At 42.5% G+C, this 18,127-nt stretch overlaps 1 protein-coding gene across 1 annotated transcript in view; it reads left to right on the forward strand.

Annotated features, from left to right (window-relative positions):
* Positions 1 to 18,127, forward strand: part of MAP3K15 (mitogen-activated protein kinase kinase kinase 15) — a 131,074-nt gene that overhangs the window by 17,105 nt on the left and 95,842 nt on the right. Inside the window, exons 5-6 of the mRNA XM_011940266.1 lie at positions 10,797 to 10,990; positions 15,015 to 15,183. Coding sequence (XP_011795656.1) covers positions 10,797 to 10,990; positions 15,015 to 15,183 — 363 coding nt within the window. The remainder of the gene's footprint in view (positions 1 to 10,796; positions 10,991 to 15,014; positions 15,184 to 18,127) is intronic.

Below are 18,127 nucleotides of genomic sequence, written 5' to 3' on the forward strand. Positions count from 1 at the left end.
TCTCCTGACCTTGTGATCCGCCCGTCTCGGCCTCCCAAAGTGCTGGGATTACAGGCTTGAGCCACCGCGCCCGGCCAAATTTTTGTATTTTTAGTAGAGACGGGGTTTCACCATGTTGGCCAGGCTGGTCTCGAACTCCTGAGCTCAGATGATCTGCCTGCCTTGGCCTCCCAAAGTGCCAGGCATGAGCCACCATGCCCAGCCCCTTTGCATATTTACTTTATTTGTGTATGTTCTCTTGCTTCTCCCTCATCCTGGGTTGTTAGTCTTTTGTCTTTATGTTGTTGTTCCTGCCTGTGGTCTTGCTCCTGTGTGTTCTCTTCAATTGGAGTACTCTGGATCTGTGAACCATGAAACTTTTCTCTGCACCTCTTGAATATCATAGGGGTAATGTCAGATTTCACAGGGCCAATGTCAGAACCAAATTATTCACATTTAATTCTACCTACCAACTGGATATGTCTTTCATATCCATGGCACCCATCTATTTTCTTTAAATCGAGACATAATTCACAGACCATAGAATTCGCCATTCACTCACTTATGTTGAGCTGTTTGTGCAGCTTTATTTCAGGATATTTCAGAATTAAGCAGAAGTTGCAGTTAATGACTAGAATCCTGGGAGGACAGGAGTAGGGCCTGAGATTGTCTGGCTCTGTGGTCATCTGTAGGCCGGTTGGTTAACCTGCTGGGTCTTGGTTTCTTCCTCTGTTAAATGAGATGATTTTAATGAGGTGACTTTTGAGATTTGTGCCAGCTCTGAAATAATCCTGTGACTTTGTGATGGCCATTCAGTTGTGTAAACAAAGTAAATCAACTGTCACAACAGCTTAGTTAGCACTCCATGGCACGTTTCCAGCAGGGATATCTTCGTTTACTTTTAAGCAGCACCATATCCTGATTATCCTGTTGAAATTGTTATACGGTTTCTGAATATTTTTTTCCTCTTATGACCAGAAAAAGAGTAATGTAGAATGCTGTTTGCACTGATCTAAAAAGAAAACCACTGCATTTTTCTGGACAATGGATATATGTATGTATCTAACTGGCTAGACAAATAATTATATCTGTTGAGCCTAAAGCTTGTGTTTTTTGGAGTTGTGTCGACTTGGATTTTCTTCTGTAATAAATTAACTTTGTCATACCTGGTCACATGAAATAATATAAAAAATCTATTGCCCCACATTTGTTCATTTGCTCCCTAAATTTTCCTGGCAACAATCTTCTGTGGTTTTTTAGTTGTGGTTTTCACTAAGTATTTGTGACCTACTTGTGTTACAAGATACAAGCTCTGAAGTACCACATTGTGCCAGCAATTGAGATGTGCATTCTTCTGAAAGTGCTCAGAAATCAGTTCATCTTGCGTAGCATTAAGTGGCTTTCCATCTGCCTTAGATACTTTATTTCCCTCTTCTCACTTGGCTATTTGTTGACTGATTAAATGTTTGTATCATTATAAGAAATGTTTTCTGGAAGGTCAAGCCACAAGTCTCATTATGAAGTTGGCTGGTACAAATTCAGACATATCATATTTGCTCCAAAGAAATAATTTATAAACCCTGTGCTGCTGTTGACCAGCTTTGCCACCTGCTGTAAGCCATAAATAAAAAAATAAGTGCTGGTGTAATGAGGGACCTTGGCTTGGATATCTTTCTTGGCCTTCTTGGACCTTTGGATGCCTTGCATGGGGCGCCTGCGGAAAAGAGGGAAAATATAGCCAACCCCAAGGCTACTTTATCTATTAAACCTTGGAGTTTTTTAGTAGTTTGCCATTAGCATACGTAGTCCACAGGTATTGCGTAGCTTCATTTGTTTTAATATTCCAGCTGCGGAGGGAGCCAGCTGAGGAGCAAATCCTAGGTGTCCTTAGTTAGTGGCCATGATTGAAACCAATGGACAATTGAGTGGAGGCTCTGACATGCTCTGCTCCTGGGCTGTCCTGAAGAATCTAGGAAGCTGTTTGCAGATGGGCCTTGCACTGTTTATTCATGGAGAGCTTTATATGTGCAGCCCACTGAAGGAACTCCGACATTTTATGCCTGCAGTTAGGATGTTCTATGTGAAGAATCTAAGAGTCATGATTGGGGGTTTTTAGCCTTTTAGGGGTCACAGGACCCCTTTGCCAGTCTGGAGGAGCCTTTTGGCCCTTCCCAAAATATGTTTTAAAACAGAGGTCCTCAACCCCCGGGCCACCAACTGGGCCACACAGCAGGAGGTGAGCAGCGAGCAAGCAAAGCTCCATCTGTATTTATAGCTGCTCCCCGATTGCTCGCATTACCACCTGAACGCTGCTTCCTGTCTGATGAGCAGCGGCATTAGATTCTCATAGGAGTACAAACCCTATTGTGAACTACACATGTGAGGGATCTAGTTTGTGTGCTCCTTATGAGAAACTCATGCCTGATGATCTCTCATTGTGTCCCATCACTCCCAGATGGGACTGTCTAGTTGTAGGAAAACAATCTCAGGGCTCCCCTTGATTCTACTTTACAGTGAGTTGTATAATTATTTCATTATATATTACAATGTAATAATAATAGAAATAAAGTGCACAATAAATGTAATGCACTTGAATCATCCTGAAACCATCCCCAACCCCTGCCCACCTGGTCCGTGGAAAAATTGTCTTTCATGAAATCAGCCCCTGGTACCAAAAACATTGGGGATCACTGTTTTAAAGTGTTTAAATACAAGGAATTACGAAGGAGACCCTTCATATCAAAATATGGTTATCAAAATATTCTAAAATTATAATTATGTGCTTCTTTACTAATGTCTTTGAGATCAAACAGCAGATCTCAAAAACTGTCATAATACTTGGAGTAGTGATGGGTATAAAAGTTATTTTGAGATCTCTGCAGGAACTGTAATGTGATATGAAAAAGTCTGTGACTCCTGTTACCAACAAAGTCTTAAGTCTCAAGTCTACTACTACTGGGGTATGTTACCTACATTCCTAAGTGAGGGAAATGTTATGTTTCAGTTGAGGGCAAGTGATGACCAAGATAGAATTTTTTTTCTCTTTCAAGTTCACAGACCACCCCCCGCCAGCCCCCGCAAGAATGACTGGCTCTCAGGTTTAGAACTCCTAGTCCCTTCTAGAACTATTGCACATAGAGAATATTTGTGCAAAAAAAAATGGCCATGATTAAGCCTCTGTTGTCTAATGAGGCTGACACTATTATTATCTCCCTCTTAAAGATGAGAAAACTGAGGTTTAGATAGGTGAGTACATTTTTCAGGGTCATCCATTTAGGATAGGATGGAGCTGGAATTCAATCCTTGGCCCTCTGAATTCTTCGCTACATTGCTATGCTTCAGTTGAGATGATCCTTTGTTTCTATATTGATAAAGTATTTCTTGTTCACCACACTTCACAAATGTGAAAAACAACACTATCCAGTTCCGCTGAAAGGATGAATAAATTACCATGTCCTTATGCACTTTGGGTGGGAGTGTACATTGCTCCATCCTTTCTGACAACAGTTTGATCAACATATATTATTAACCTTAAATTTGTTCTAGTAATTTTACTCCTGGGAAGATATCCTTGGGAAAAGACCACAGTACAAAGATGCCATATGCAAAGATGTTCATCTCAGTGATGCTTACAATAAGGAAATTTCAAAACAAACTGAAAGTTAGGCAATAGAAGAATGGTTAAGTATCCTATATATATTTACCAGATGGTAAATACAGGTATTGGGCAGGCATTTAAAATTATGACACTTAAGACTATATAATTAAGCTTTTGTAATGAGTGCTCATTAAAGCACCTATTATTTAATCTGAGTGATGACATAGGACAGTCTTTTCGTGGTGGTGATATTTGTAGATGGTAGTAGTTCTGGAAATGCCAATTGCTAGGTCAGGAACTAAAACCTTCAGAGGAAAAATTCTTCTGCTTCCTGTCCCCACACTGTCAGAGACGAGTGACTTTTCCTTGGGCCTCTGACCTCACTTACTATATCAGAACCACCCTTTTGGAAATATTTGGAGAGTGTTTAGAATAAGAGTTTACATATTAATGTGGTTAGCATACTGGTTCAAATACCTCTTTATGTAGGGAACTAAACTGCCTTTGTTAAATTTCTTTTAATGAGCTGGATTCTTGAGATGTTTCCACTTATAAATGTAACAACTACAAATAGCTGATCCTAGTTTGCTATTGAACATGTGTTACGTTAATCGTTGTTTTTATTTTTAATTTCTGGTCTCTTGACCAACAAGAGTCTGAATGTGTTCCATCACTTGAAGATGTTTAGGTCTGTTCTTCTCTTTGTAAGAACAAAAGTACTGTACTTAAGATCTTATGCTTTCATTTGGAAGTCTATTAATTCCTTTTTAAAATGTAGTCGTTAGTCCCAATTTCTGTCAGATTTCTTAAACTTTCTGGAAGACTTTCTCAAGGGAAGTATTTTTACCTTCCTAAGTCTCCAGATTCCTGCTGTCTCCTCAGTCCTGTTCATTAAACTCACTCAAGTGGTTTCAGAGTTCATGCATTTCTTTTCTTTCTCCTTATTTTTCTCTAACTATGACTAAACGTTTGCTCTGTGAATCAGATCCTCTGCTAACTGGGGGGTAGACTTCATCAGTCTCTGCTGCTACTGCTCTGCCTTCTGGAACAGTATTTCTTTTTCACCAAAGAACTTGTGATAGCACATATCATGTTTGTCAAAATCCAGTTTTTCACACCTCATTATTTAGGATTTGATCAGAACTCTGGGGCAAAGTTTACTTTTGTAATATTTGGGAAGACTAGGTTTGCTAAAGGAATAACGTCAAGATTTCAGCAGAAATGTTTGTTTGTTTTGGAGACAGTTATAAGACATATAACAATTCTTTACAAATAGGTTAGATTCTTGTACCTTCAATTTACCGACCTGTTACAGAAGCTCAGGGTTATTTAATTGTAATGTTTATAAGTATTTTTGTATTATGTCTTTTAAAGAAACAGAAAAGACAATGTAGGTAGGGGAGAGAGAGAGTTATATTAACCTTTTTATTTACCATTTCTGGTACTTTTCATTTGTTCCTGTGGATTCAAGTTACCGTTTGGTGTCATTTCCTTATTCCAATATAGCCTTGTTCCGTTCCTACTAGTATCCTTTTGTTGTTATTTTCAAATATATTACATTTCTGTACAAGCCACAACACATGATTATATACATCATTTTCTGCAACTGCTTTTTAAACCAGTTAAGGAGAGGAAATTTGCAATTATCCTATCTTTTATGATTGTATACATAACTACCTTTACTGGTATTCTTTGTTTTTTATCATGTGAATTTGAATTACTGTCTGGTGTCATTTTCTTTCAGCCTGAAGAAATTCCTTTAGTATTTTTATAAGATGGGTCTGCTAGCATTATCTCAGTTTTTGTTTATCTGAAAATGTTCATATTTCATCTTCATTTTTGAAAGATAGTTTTAGTGGATATAAAATTCTTGGTTGACTTTTTTTTTTCTTTCAGCACTTTGAATATGTCATCCCATGGCCTTCATTGTTTCTGATGAAAAGTCACATTAATCTGGTTGGAATTCTCTCATATATGACAAAACATTTTTCTCTTGCTGCTTTTGGGATTTTTACTCTTTATCTTTCAAAATTTTAACTGTGACATGTCTGGGTGTGGACCTCTTTGCCTTTATCCCACTTGGAGTTCATTTGACTTCTTGGATATGTAGATTTATTTTTTAAAAAAATCATATTTGGGGCCGGGCATGGTGGCTTACACCTGTAATTCCAGCACTTGGGAGACCGAGGTGGGTGGATCACCTGAGGTCGGGAGTTCAAGACCAGCCTCACCAATATGGAGAAAACCTATCTCTACTAAAAATACAAAATTAGCTGGTGTGGTGGTGCATGCCTGTAATCCCAGCTACGCAGGAGGCTGAGGCAGGAGAATCACTTGAACCTGGTAGACGGAGGTTGTGGTGAGCCAAGATCATGCCATTGCACTCCAACCTGGGCAACAAGAATGAAACTCTGTCTCAAAAAAAAATCATATTTGGGAAATTTTCAGCAATTATTTCTTCGAGTATTTTTCTGCTCCTTTCTCTCCTCTTCTGGGACTCTTATTAGGTGTCACATATGTTGGTGTACTTAATGCTGTCCTGTGTTCCTTTAGGACTTTGTTCATTTTTTTTCTTTTTCTCTCTGTTCTTCAGATGACATATCTCTATTGATCTATCTTCAAGTTTGCTGATTATTTCTTCTACCACTCAAATTGCCTGTTTAGCCTCTTGAGTGAATTTTTCATTTTGGCTGTTGTACTTTTCAACTTCAGAATTCCTACCCCCCCATTTTTTGTAATTTTTCTTTGTCTTCTGTATTTGAGATACTGTTGTAATACCTTCCTTTAATTCTTTAAGTATGGTTTACCTTAGTTGTTCCAACATATTTGTAATATCTGCTTTCAAGTCATTGTCTGCTACATTTAATATCTGGTCCTTTCAAAGGCAGTTAGCATTGCCTACTGTTTTTCCCATATGTGGATCACACTGTCCTGTCTCTGCATGTTTTGTATTTTTTGTTGAAAACTGGACATTTCAGATAATATATTTTTGAAACTGCAGATACTGATCTTTCTGCCTTCTGCCTCTGGGGCATGTTGTTTTTGTTGTTTACTTGTTTATTTGTTTCATGACTTGACTAGTTCAGTGAAGTCTATTTTTCTGCATTGTGCAGCCTGTAATGTCACTTCTTAAAGGGCACACTCTTGGGTGTGTGCACAGTTACTCTGACTCTTGTATCTTCACCAGGAATGACAGTAGTTGCAGCTAGGCTCTCTTTGACTGTCTGTTTCCCTGATCTCCCTGTTAAGTTTCTGACTAATTTTCTGTATTGGTCTTATACAACTGGTATTACACTCAGTTGTTAGTCTCCCTCCTTAGCTGATTGTTCTGTTGTTTTTGACAGTACCTTGAGGCATAATTGTTCCACAGTTTGATACAGTTAAATTTTTGCAGGAATAGTCCTTAAATCTAATCCCTGAGGCTTGCTCTGACCTCAGGAAGGTTCCTTCTAGCTGTCTCTTTCCCAGTTCGCTGTTAAACTTCTAGGTGGTCTACCCTTTACTTTTTCCTGTCACAGAGCTACCAGCCTTCTCTTAATTGTCAGCCACCAAAATCTCCATGATGTTTTGTACAGCACTCATGAGCTTGAACTTCCCCATGGCATATTCCGCATGAAGTCGCTCTCCTTGTGAAGAGGTGCAGTTCTTACAGCCTGCCTTTTCCCTGGGCAGAGCTCTGCACCTCTGCTGTGGAGATGGCAGTGGAAACAGGAGTCTGCTTCTCTTGGGGTGACACCCTGCTCTGAGTGGGGTGCTGGGTAGGGGCAACAGCCTCTGGTCTTCTCAGCTTGCCTCTCTTGTCATGGAACCTTCATTCTGTGAGAGAGCTGGGGCAGGGACAATCAAGTTTCAGCATTCTTGGCCTGTTTTTAGTTTGTTTATTTGTTTTTGTTTTGTTTTGTTTTGAGACGGAGTCTTGCTCTGTTGCCCAGGCTGGAGTGCAGTGGTGCGATCTCAGCTCACTGCAACCTCTGCCTCCCGGTTTTAAGCAATTTTCCTGCCTCAACCTCCCAAGTAGCTGGGATTACAGGCGCCTGCCACCATGCCTGGCTAATTTTTGTATTTTTAGTAGAGAGGGGATTTCACCGTGTTGACCAGGCTGGTCTCGAACTTCTGACCTCGTGATCCGCCCACCTCAGCCTCCCAAGTGCTGGGATTACAGGCGTGAGCCACTGCACCCAATCTCTTGGCCTGTTTTGCCTAGGGTAGAGCTTCCACCCTGCAGGTGTAGGCTGGGTAAAGCAAGGGAGCCCCGGTCATCTTGACCACACTTGCCTGGAATAGAACTTCTACAATATCAGGCTGTGAGGGATAAGAATGCTGGCGGCCTGGTCTTCCTAAGGAGAAACAGTGACTCTGGACCAGGGACAAGAGGGAGCCCTTTTGTCTTGGCCACACCTACTTAGAGTAGAACTTCAGTCACTCTGGGCTGGGTATGGGGGTGGGGGAGCAGTTTATGGCCCGAATGCTGCAGAATCTTACTGTTACTACCAAGATTTAGATTTTCTTGAATAAAACGTTTTTCCATTTGCTACATGCCCTCAGGACAACTTGTAGAGACTTTAAATCAGGGGTGTTCAATCTCTTGGCTTTGCTGGGCCACATTGGAGGAAGAAGAATTGTTTGGGCCACATGTAAAATACACCTAACAATAGCTGATGAGCTATTAAAAAAAAAAAGTTTGTGTGTAAATCTCATAATGTTTTAAGAAAGTTTACAAATTTGTGTTGGGGTACATTCAAAGCCATCCTGGGCCATATGTGGTCCATGGGCCACACTTAGACAAGCTTGCTTTAAATGGCTGTTTAAAAAGAATTTTCATCAGTTATGGTTGTCTTTTTGGGGATGGGATCTGGGAAGCTCTTTACACTTCCAGTCCAGCTTTAACTTTTTGAAAGTAACAAACTGCGTTTCTTCAAAGGTATTTTTCCTTCTAGACCTCACTGATCCACACAGCCCTTTTCTCCCTCTGTCTGAACTAGGAAGTCTTTGACCATAAACTCAACCAATTTCAGGTGTGTATTAGTCCGTTTTCATACTGCTATGAAGAACTGTCCAAGACTGGGTAATTTGTAAAGGAAACAGGTTTAATTTACTCACAGTTCAGCATGGCTGGGAAGGCCTCAGGAAACTTACAATTGTGGCAGAAGTGGGAGCAGGAGCAAGATACCTTCTTCACAAGGCGGCAGGTAGCAGAAGTGCCTAGCAAAGGGGGAAGAGCCCCTTATAAAACCATCCGATCTCCTGAGAACTCACTCACTATCACTAGAACATCATGGGGGAAACCGCCCATGATGATCCAGTTGCCTCCACCTGGTTTCTACCTTGACACATGGGGATTACGGGGATTACAATTCAAGATGAGATTTGGGTAGGTACACAAAGCCTAACCATATCAAGGTGGAAGAAAGAAAATTTAACTTTTGAATGTATAAATATCATTTAATTTAGGAACATGGCTTTCTTGGCATAGATGAGGGAGAAATTTATCTCTAACTTACCAAAACCTTAATGCTGAGTGATTTGAGTCTCTTTAAGAACTTGAAAGTATTAGAAGGCCAGGTGCAGTGGCTCACACCTGTAATCCCAACCCTTTAGGAGGCCGAGGCAGGAGGATAGCTTGAGCCCAGGAGTTTGAGACTGCAATGAGCTGTGATTGCACCACTGCACTACAGCCTGGGTGACAGAGCAAGACCTTGTCTCAAAAAAAAAAAAAAAAAAAGTACCATAGGGAGCAAAGGGTCTTTGTTCCTGTGGGGTAGGCAATTCCTAGTGGTTGTGAAGAAGTAGATAGGTGCCTGCTACCCCACTTATCACACACACATACCCCCCTGAATTTTTACCCTTTCTACTTACAACACTGGTATTTTTTGTTTGTTTGTTTTAAGATGTAGTCTCGCTATGTCGCCCAGGCTGGAGGGCAGTGGTGCAATCTCAGCTCAGTGCAGCCTCTGCCTCCTGGGTTCAAGCGATTCTCCTGCCTCAGCCTCCTGAGCGGCTGGGACTACAGGCATGTGCTACCACACCTGGCTAATTTTTTTTTTTTAGTAGAGACGGGGTTTCACCATGTTGGCCAGGCTGGTCTCAAACTCCTGACCTCAAATGATCCACCCGCCTCTGCTTTCCAAAGTGCTGGGATTACAGGCGTGAGCCACCATGCCTGGCCAGTATTTATGTTTTGACAGGCTTAATGCCAATAGCTGATACCTGCAAGGATGGTCTCCAGTTGCTGCTTTGCAGCAGAGTGTAAGTATTCTCAGAAAACCAACCCTATTTTCAGGGATAATAGAATATCAGAAGCTTTGTCTAAGACAACGTTGACTCGTCACCTGTTTTTGTATGTCCTGGGAGCTAAGAATGGTTTTTTACATGTTTTAATGGTTGGAAAATATCAAAATAAGATGATTTCAGGACATGTAAAAATAAGAAATTTAGGCCAGATATGGTGGCTCAAGCCTATAATCCCAGCACTTTGGGAGGCTGAGGTGGGCAGATTGTTTGAGCCCAGGAGTTTGAGACCAGCCTGGGCAACATGGCAAAACCCCAATCTCTACAAAATAATAGAAATATTAGCTGAGCATGGTGGCACGCACCTGTAGTCCCAGCTACTATGGAGGCTGAGGTGGGAGGATTGCTTGAGCCTGGGAGGTTGAGGCTGCAGTGAGCCATGTTCGCGTCACTGCACTCCAGTCTGGGTGACAGAGCAAGACCCTGTCTCAAAAAGCAGAAAAGATCTGAGACTCATTATATTAATTAATATATGCTTCCTACAGAACAATTTTTATTCCACAAAGTTTATAATAGTTCACCTATAGTTAAATGATCAAATAATATGCCTTTTTCGTCTGTGCTGAAAGAAAAACAATATGCCACATTGTAATCCTTTCTTATCAGGAGGTTCAAGTTCCCTCTGGTTTTGGGTACATATAATGAAACAATGTGATTTCTGAGATTTAAAACCCTAAAATTTCTGCCAGTGACGTTCAGATATACATACAGATCAATATTTGAAACCAAATTTTTGTCATATATCTATGCGGTAGAGCTTTTGAAATCGAGTGGTTTCCTGTTTTGTGCCTAATAGATCCATAGTCGTATTGCACGAATTGTTTTCGTCCTCAGGGATTTTCTCCGTGCCTGTCCCACCAGGCCCCACCTGCCCAGAGCCTACACTTCCACATCAGTTACTTTCTGGAACATCTTTGTTTCTTTTTTCCAGGCATCCAGTGGAAATTATTATTTCATCCCATACATCGTGACACCGTGTGCTGATTATTTTTGCTGCGAGAGTGATGCCCAGAGACGAGCCTCCGAGTATATGCAGCCCAACTGGGACAACATCCTGGGCCCGCTGTGCATGCCTTTGGTGGACAGGTTCATTAGCCTCCTTAAGGATATCCACGTGACCTCATGGTAATTCCCATCTGCCACCAGTAACCCCTGGAGACTCAGCAAGATTTCCCCCTTGCTTTCAGGGAAGTGGTACACCTTCACAGAGACCAGAGTTGCTGGAGAACCCACTATTGTACCTTACTGGCTCACTTAGCTGGGCCACTGAAATGAAGCCAAAAGAGAATAGAACTGGAATTAAGAGGTCAGGATTGAGCCTCTGTCTGGCCCTGACTTCCTGTTTGATCTTGACATGTAACTTTTCTTCTCTCTGACTGTTCTCTCTCTTCTAGATAAGACAACTTATAGGAAGTTGTCAGTGATGTTTTTTTAAATGATCTCTTTCAGCTCTGAGATCCTGTGTTTCAAGATGATTTCTGAGCATGGCTTTACACTCGCATGGCTGTTGAGGCTCTTCAGATATCTCAGCAAGGTCATTCTGACCTTACGCTCTCATGCTTTAATAAGCCTTCGTGTGTTGAGTGGAGCAACAGCTATCCTCAGGGTGTACTGTGCTGTGTTGTCTTTAGATTTAGGTTGGGTGAGGTGAAATATGCAGAAGTGAATAGGTTTAGATTGGAATCTTGGCTTAGGTGATTCCTACCTGTGTAGCACTGAAATAATCAGCTCACCTATTGGAGCCTCAATGCCCAAGAAACCATACCTTCAGATGTTCTTATTGTGAAAATGAAAGACAGAAAAATTATTCTTAACCAAAGGATCCAGTTATTTTGCTTGCAGCCAATTTAAAGGATTTATTCCCGTAAGTTGTGTCACAAGGAGAAGGATTTGTCCTTCCAAAACAAATGAAAATCCCAAACACTGGCAGAGCTGACCTGAAATGAAATGTAGAGGACCTTCTGTCACATTGTGGCTCAAATAGTGGCACCCTGAACTGCGGAGTGTTCTATTGTAGTATTGGTATGTAGAAAAGGACACTTCTTAATGGTGTCCTTTTCTATCCCATCACCTCTTCTCTGGATGCAGACCTTCTTCTACAGACTTGAATGGAAAAGGAGATTGGAAACCTAAAAATGTGTGACCGCATGCCAACATAGAGAGCAAATGGGGGACATTTTGTGGCACATTCCTGGAAAACCTCATGCAGTTGTTCCTTGCTAACTGTTGTCTGATTGCAAAATAAACACTTGAGTGAAGTTTTATGGAAAGCTCTCCCAGTACCATATTTTCAGGTCTGACAAGGAGGTAGACTGGCTAGATCTGCCAGATGATTTAGGTCTTTGCAAGACATGGATTCAAGTTTGATTCTCATTCAGTGTGTGTATGTATCAGTAGGCAAACAACTCTTGTGATTTCATTTCATTTCAAAGGGCTTGAAATACCTATTGGTGGATTCTACCCTATGAACTGGCAGTGTCTGGCAACAGTTAGTAAGAGGGGAAGTGGTGCTTATAGTTGAAAACATCTATAACACAGATGGAAAGGAAGTTTTTAGCTCAAGTGCCAGCTCTGATAGATTTATAAAATCTATTTTGAGACCTGTGCTAGAATGGCTTGGAAGCCATTTCCAAGTTCTCATTGATCAGCAACATCTTCCTTGATTACAGAGGCAGAAATGGCTGCATGCTTATTACATATCTGATGTCCCCAAGCCATCCTCAAACCAGTGTTTAATTTACCTAAAAGGTACTGTTCTTCTGAGGCTTCTTAGTTTATTAAAATTATTTTTCAGAATTACCCTTGAAAAATAAGGCTGAAGTATAACTTGTTACTTATCAGGCTAACGTAATAACACTTTAATAGCTCTCATGCCTTTATAGCCCACCAAATGGGCAATGACTGGCATCCAATTTAATGACTCATTCAATTAGTGACAGAATTTTAAACACTGGCAGAATCTGCTAATTTTTTGCATCATTGGGATGATGGCAATTGACAAATAAGGAAATAGAAAACTAAAGCAGTGCATTGATATTTTTCTATCAGAACCCCTGCTGTGTGCGTCACTTCATTCTTTAAATGTTAATGGAGGTCCTCTTGTGAGCATTGGACCAAGTTATGTACTGTACATATACATATATGGCATTGTTTTGTAATTATTGAAAGTAGGCACGATTTGTTCTTATCCTATCTCATGTTGTATTTCTCTCTCTGAAGACTATTATTAAATTTAGCTTACTCTCTTTTTTTTTTTTTTTTTTTTTGAGACGGAGTCTCGCTCTGTCACCCGGGCTGGAGTGCTGTGGCCGGATCTCAGCTCACTGCAAGCTCCGCCTCCCGGGTTCACGCCATTCTCCTGCCTCAGCCTCCCGGGTAGCTGGGACTACAGGCGCCGCTACCTTGCCCGGCTAGTTTTTTGTATTTTTTAGTAGAGACGGGGTTTCACCGTGTTAGCCAGGATGGTCTCGATCTCCTGACCTCGTGATCCGCCCGTCTCGGCCTCCCAAAGTGCTGGGATTACAGGCTTGAGCCACCGCGCCCGGCCTAGCTTACTCTCTTTTTAATGAACAGCCTAATTTTACACTCTGCAGTTAGACCATTTCAGCTTCGTTTTGTGTGTGTGTGTGTGTGGTTTTTTTTTTTTTTTTAGACCGAGTCTCACTCTGTTGCCTAGGCTGGAGTGCAGCAGTGCGATCTTGGTTCACTGCAACCTCCGCCTTCTGGGTTCAAGCAATTCTCCTGCCTCGGCCTCCCAAGCAGCTGGGATTACAGGTGCCCACCACCATCACGCCCAGCTAGTTTTTGTATTTTTAGTAGAGACGGGGTTTTGCCACATTGGCCAGGCTGGTCTTGAACTCCTATGTTCAAGTGATCCTCCTGCCTTGGCCTCCAAAAGTGCTGAGGTTATAGGCGTGAGCCACTACGCCTGGCCCCATTTCAGCTTCTGAATGGGGTGACAGTATTACTGTTTGGCAGTGTCCCACCTCCACTTAAAAATTCCTATGGAAAATAGACAAGATATTTTAAATCAATCTATGGTTGTTGTAACTCATCCTCTGTATACCAAAGTAGGTCATTTTTCAAGGTTTTAAACCAAATACAAGATAATAACATTGGCTCTTCAAGACACTATGGTGATACTCCAGTGTGAATTTGACTGCTTTAAGTGTTTTTAAGCTTCCTCGTGCTTATCTAGGTGCTCACCTGAAGGAAGTTTTGTGTTTTCCATTAGAAAGCCATTCTCCGGGCCAGGCACGGTGGCTCACGCCTGTAATCCCAGCACTTTGGAAGGACGAGGCAGGTGGATCACTTGAGTCCAGGAGTTTGAGACCATCCTGGCCAACATGGTGAAACCCTGTCTCTACTAAAAATACAAAAATTAGCCGGGCATGGTGGCGCATGCCTATAGTCTCAGCTACCTGGGAGGCTGAGGCAGGAGAATTGCTTGAACCGGGGAGGAGGAGGTTGCAGTGAGCTGAAATCGCGCCACTGCACTCCAGCCTGGGCAACAGAGGGAGACTCCATCTCAAAAAAAAAAAAAAAAGAAAAAGAAAGAAAAAAAACATTCTGGCCATTCAATATGATGAGGAGAGCAAGGCTGTCCATAAGTTTCCGGGCATGACCTCTGTGTGTCCCATCTTGTATTGCTTAGGGACACAACACCAGTTTCCAGCCCTCACCTCAATTGGGGAAAGTTTCATGACTACTAACGAGAGACACCTGATAGAGAAATTCATTTGAAAGGCATTCTCATGTATCCTAGGTTTTGGAGCTCCGTTTGGCTTTGTTACTAGTGGGCAAAATACATACATAAGGAAGGTGCCTTCTCGCCCTCTGTATGTTTGAAAATGCCAGAGACAGTGGGCTTGGTTGGCAGCAAGTTCTGTGTGTTGTCCGAGTACAGATGGGAGTCACCTTTGAAAATATCTTCAAGGTTGAATGAACTGATTTTTATTTGTCATTTATTGATCTATAAAATGTGAATAAGTAGAAAGTATCTCCTGTTTGCTGGCGCAGGGAGGCTCAGGTCTGGGCCGAGGTTCCCATGTGTTAGCCTAAGTCACATCAATGAGAACCATTTTGGGCGCAAGACAGTCCTGGGTGTATGTAGATGTGACTGGAGGTTTTTGTGCTTTTCTTTCTCTAGTGTTTATTACAAAGAAACCTTGTTAAATGACATCCGGAAAGCCAGAGAGAAGTACCAAGGTGAGGAACTGGCGAAGGAGCTGGCTCGGATCAAGCTCCGCATGGATAATACTGAGGTTCTGACCTCAGACATCATCATTAACTTACTCCTGTCCTACCGTGATATCCAGGTATGAAATCCACCTAGCCGAGGCTCACGTATGCTGCGTTCTTCCTTGGCTTGAGGAACTTCTTGTGAAGTACTTGTATACTCAGTATGTGGTGAGGTGGCTGGGGTTTTTTTATCTGTTTGTTTCTGTTTTCTTTTTTGAGACGGAGTTTTGTTCTTGTTGCCCAGGCTGGAGTGCAGTGGCGCGTTCTCGGCTCACTGCAACCTCAGCCTCCCGGGTTCAAGCTATTCTCCTGCCTCAGCCTGGGATTACAGGCATGCACCACCATGCCCGGCTAATTTTGTATTTTTAGTAGAGACAGGATTTCACCATGTTGGCCAGGCTGGTCTCAAACTCCTGACCTCAGGTGATCCACCTGCCTCGGCCTCCCAAAGTGCTGGGATTACAGGCATGAGCCACTGTGCCCAGCCAGAGGTGGCTCTTTTATAGACAAATAGGTATGTGGCTAGGTCATAGGTCATCCAGCTTATCTGTTGCAGTGGAAATTTTGGAGGTTTTGTCACATCGGGGGTGGTGTGACCACTCCGACAAGAAGAGATGTCATAAACAGGACTGTTTGGCAGAAGGAGCCAAGAATTTAAGTTTATATGAACTTTATGCTAGGCATTGTTGCAATCCCTTTGACAAACCCAAATTCATTTAATCCTCTTAACAACCCTATATAGGATATGTATACTCTGATTATCCCGATTTTACACATGAGGAAACTGAGGTACAGAGCAGTTAAGTAACTTGCCCAAGGTCACACAGCAGTTGGTTAGGTCAGGATTCAGACTGAGACTGACTGGCTCCGTTGTCCTTGTTCCTAACCCCTCTGCTGTGCGACTTCCTTTAGGCTTTTCTCACTTCCTCCTTTGTTTACCACCATACATCAGTGACAGGGAGAACAGGAGTAGCAGAAACACATTCAGGACCCAGGGAATGTAGCTGTTAAGACAAGCATCAGAAGCTCCTGGAGAGTTCTGAGACTGGGCTTTTGGTCTGTGGTTCCGTGAAGGAAATTGAGCGTTTCCTCCCTCCAAGTTGAATGCCATTGAGCCATCTGTAAGGATGTCTTGCCTTCCTTCCCTTTGGAGGAACATAAGGTCATGTTCCTTACTCATAGAGTTCCACAAAGCCATGTTGAGGGTTGTTGGCTAGAAGTCTTTAAATTGAAGTGATGGAGGCATCCATTTATGACCTGGACCAAAACAGAGTCACCCAGTAAGGAATTCCTGCCCCTAGTGATAAACAGATGCAGCTAGCTGATTTTATTTTTATTTCTGTTTTTCAAATTTTTATTTATTTACTTTTTGAGACAGGGTGTTGCTCTGTTGCCCAGGCTGGAGTGCAGTGGTGTGATCTCAGCTCACTGCAACCTCTGACTCCCGGGTTCAAGCAATTCTCCCTCAACCTCCTAAGTGGCTGGGATTACAGGTGCCTGCCACCACACCTGGCTAACTTTTTTTATTTTTAGTAGGGACGGGGTTTCACCATGTTGGGCAGGCTGATCTCGAACTCCTGGCCTCAGGTGATCCACCCGCCTCAGCCTCCCAGAGTGCTGGGATTACAGGTGTGAGCCACCGTGCTTGGCCAGCTGGCTGATTTTAATAGCAGGTGCTACTAAGGATGATGGTAATGATTAGGTCATGTCTTCCAGGACAAGAAAATGGGAATGGCTTTTCTTGAAGCCTTTCTTCCCTCAAGCTGCTTCCTTTTGTCCTTCCCTCCATGCATCCCTTCTTTTCGTAACCTTCCATTCATGCTCAAAGGTGGGCCAAAAAGTTCTTGGAATACACTGCCTTCTCCCTCCTGGGGCAGCAGCATCAAGGCGCAGAGCCACAGGACAGGCATGGCATTTCAGTGGGAAGCCCTGTTCTGCTGACTATGGCTGGCTGTCAGCAAGTTGGCCAGTTCCAACGATTCTAAGCCTGGCTGAAAGAGTAACAGGTGACACTGCTAAGAGGGGACTTGGCTGAGACAAGCATGGTCGCAATTTTTCCCCGGGTAGTTATGCAGAGTTTAGAGCAGTGGTTCTCAACCCAAGAACTTTTTTGGCAGTGTCTGGAGACATTTTCAGTTATAAAAACTAAGCGTGTATGTGCAGGGCATGAGGAGGGTGGTGTGCTGTTGACTTCCAGTGAGTCAAGGCCAGCATCCTACAGTGCCCAGGACAGCTCCCACAACAGAGAATTATGGTCCAGAAATGTCACTAGTGCCAAGGTTGAGAAACACTAGTTTAGATTAATGTATTTGATTCTGGCAAAATAGGAAGGACTGGAATGTATCTGCTTTGACTGGAAGTTTGCTTGTGTATATTTGTCCAGCTCACTTTAACACACATATCTGCTGATACTGTTTTTATTTTGTTTTGGTTTGTTTTGTTTTTGAGACAAAGTCTCGCTCTGTCTCCCAGGCTGGAGTGCAATGGCATACTCTCAGCTAACTGCAACCTCCGCCACACGGGATCAAGTGATTCACCTTCCTCAGCCACCTGAGTAGCTGGGATTACAGGCATGAGCCACTGTGCCCAGCCAGAGGTGGCTCTTTTATAGACAAATAGGTATGTGGCTAGGTCATAGGTCATCCAGCTTATCTGTTGCAGTGGAAATTTTGGAGGTTTTGTCACATCGGGGGTGGTGTGACCACTCCGACAAGAAGAGATGTCATAAACAGGACTGTTTGGCAGAAGGAGCCAAGAATTTAAGTTTATATGAACTTTATGCTAGGCATTGTTGCAATCCCTTTGACAAACCCAAATTCATTTAATCCTCTTAACAACCCTATATAGGATATGTATACTCTGATTATCCCGATTTTACACATGAGGAAACTGAGGTACAGAGCAGTTAAGTAACTTGCCCAAGGTCACACAGCAGTTGGTTAGGTCAGGATTCAGACTGAGACTGACTGGCTCCGTTGTCCTTGTTCCTAACCCCTCTGCTGTGCGACTTCCTTTAGGCTT

This window comes from Colobus angolensis, unplaced genomic scaffold, assembly GCF_000951035.1.
Source record: "Colobus angolensis palliatus isolate OR3802 unplaced genomic scaffold, Cang.pa_1.0 Scaffold188, whole genome shotgun sequence".
Lineage (NCBI taxonomy): Eukaryota > Metazoa > Chordata > Mammalia > Primates > Cercopithecidae > Colobus > Colobus angolensis.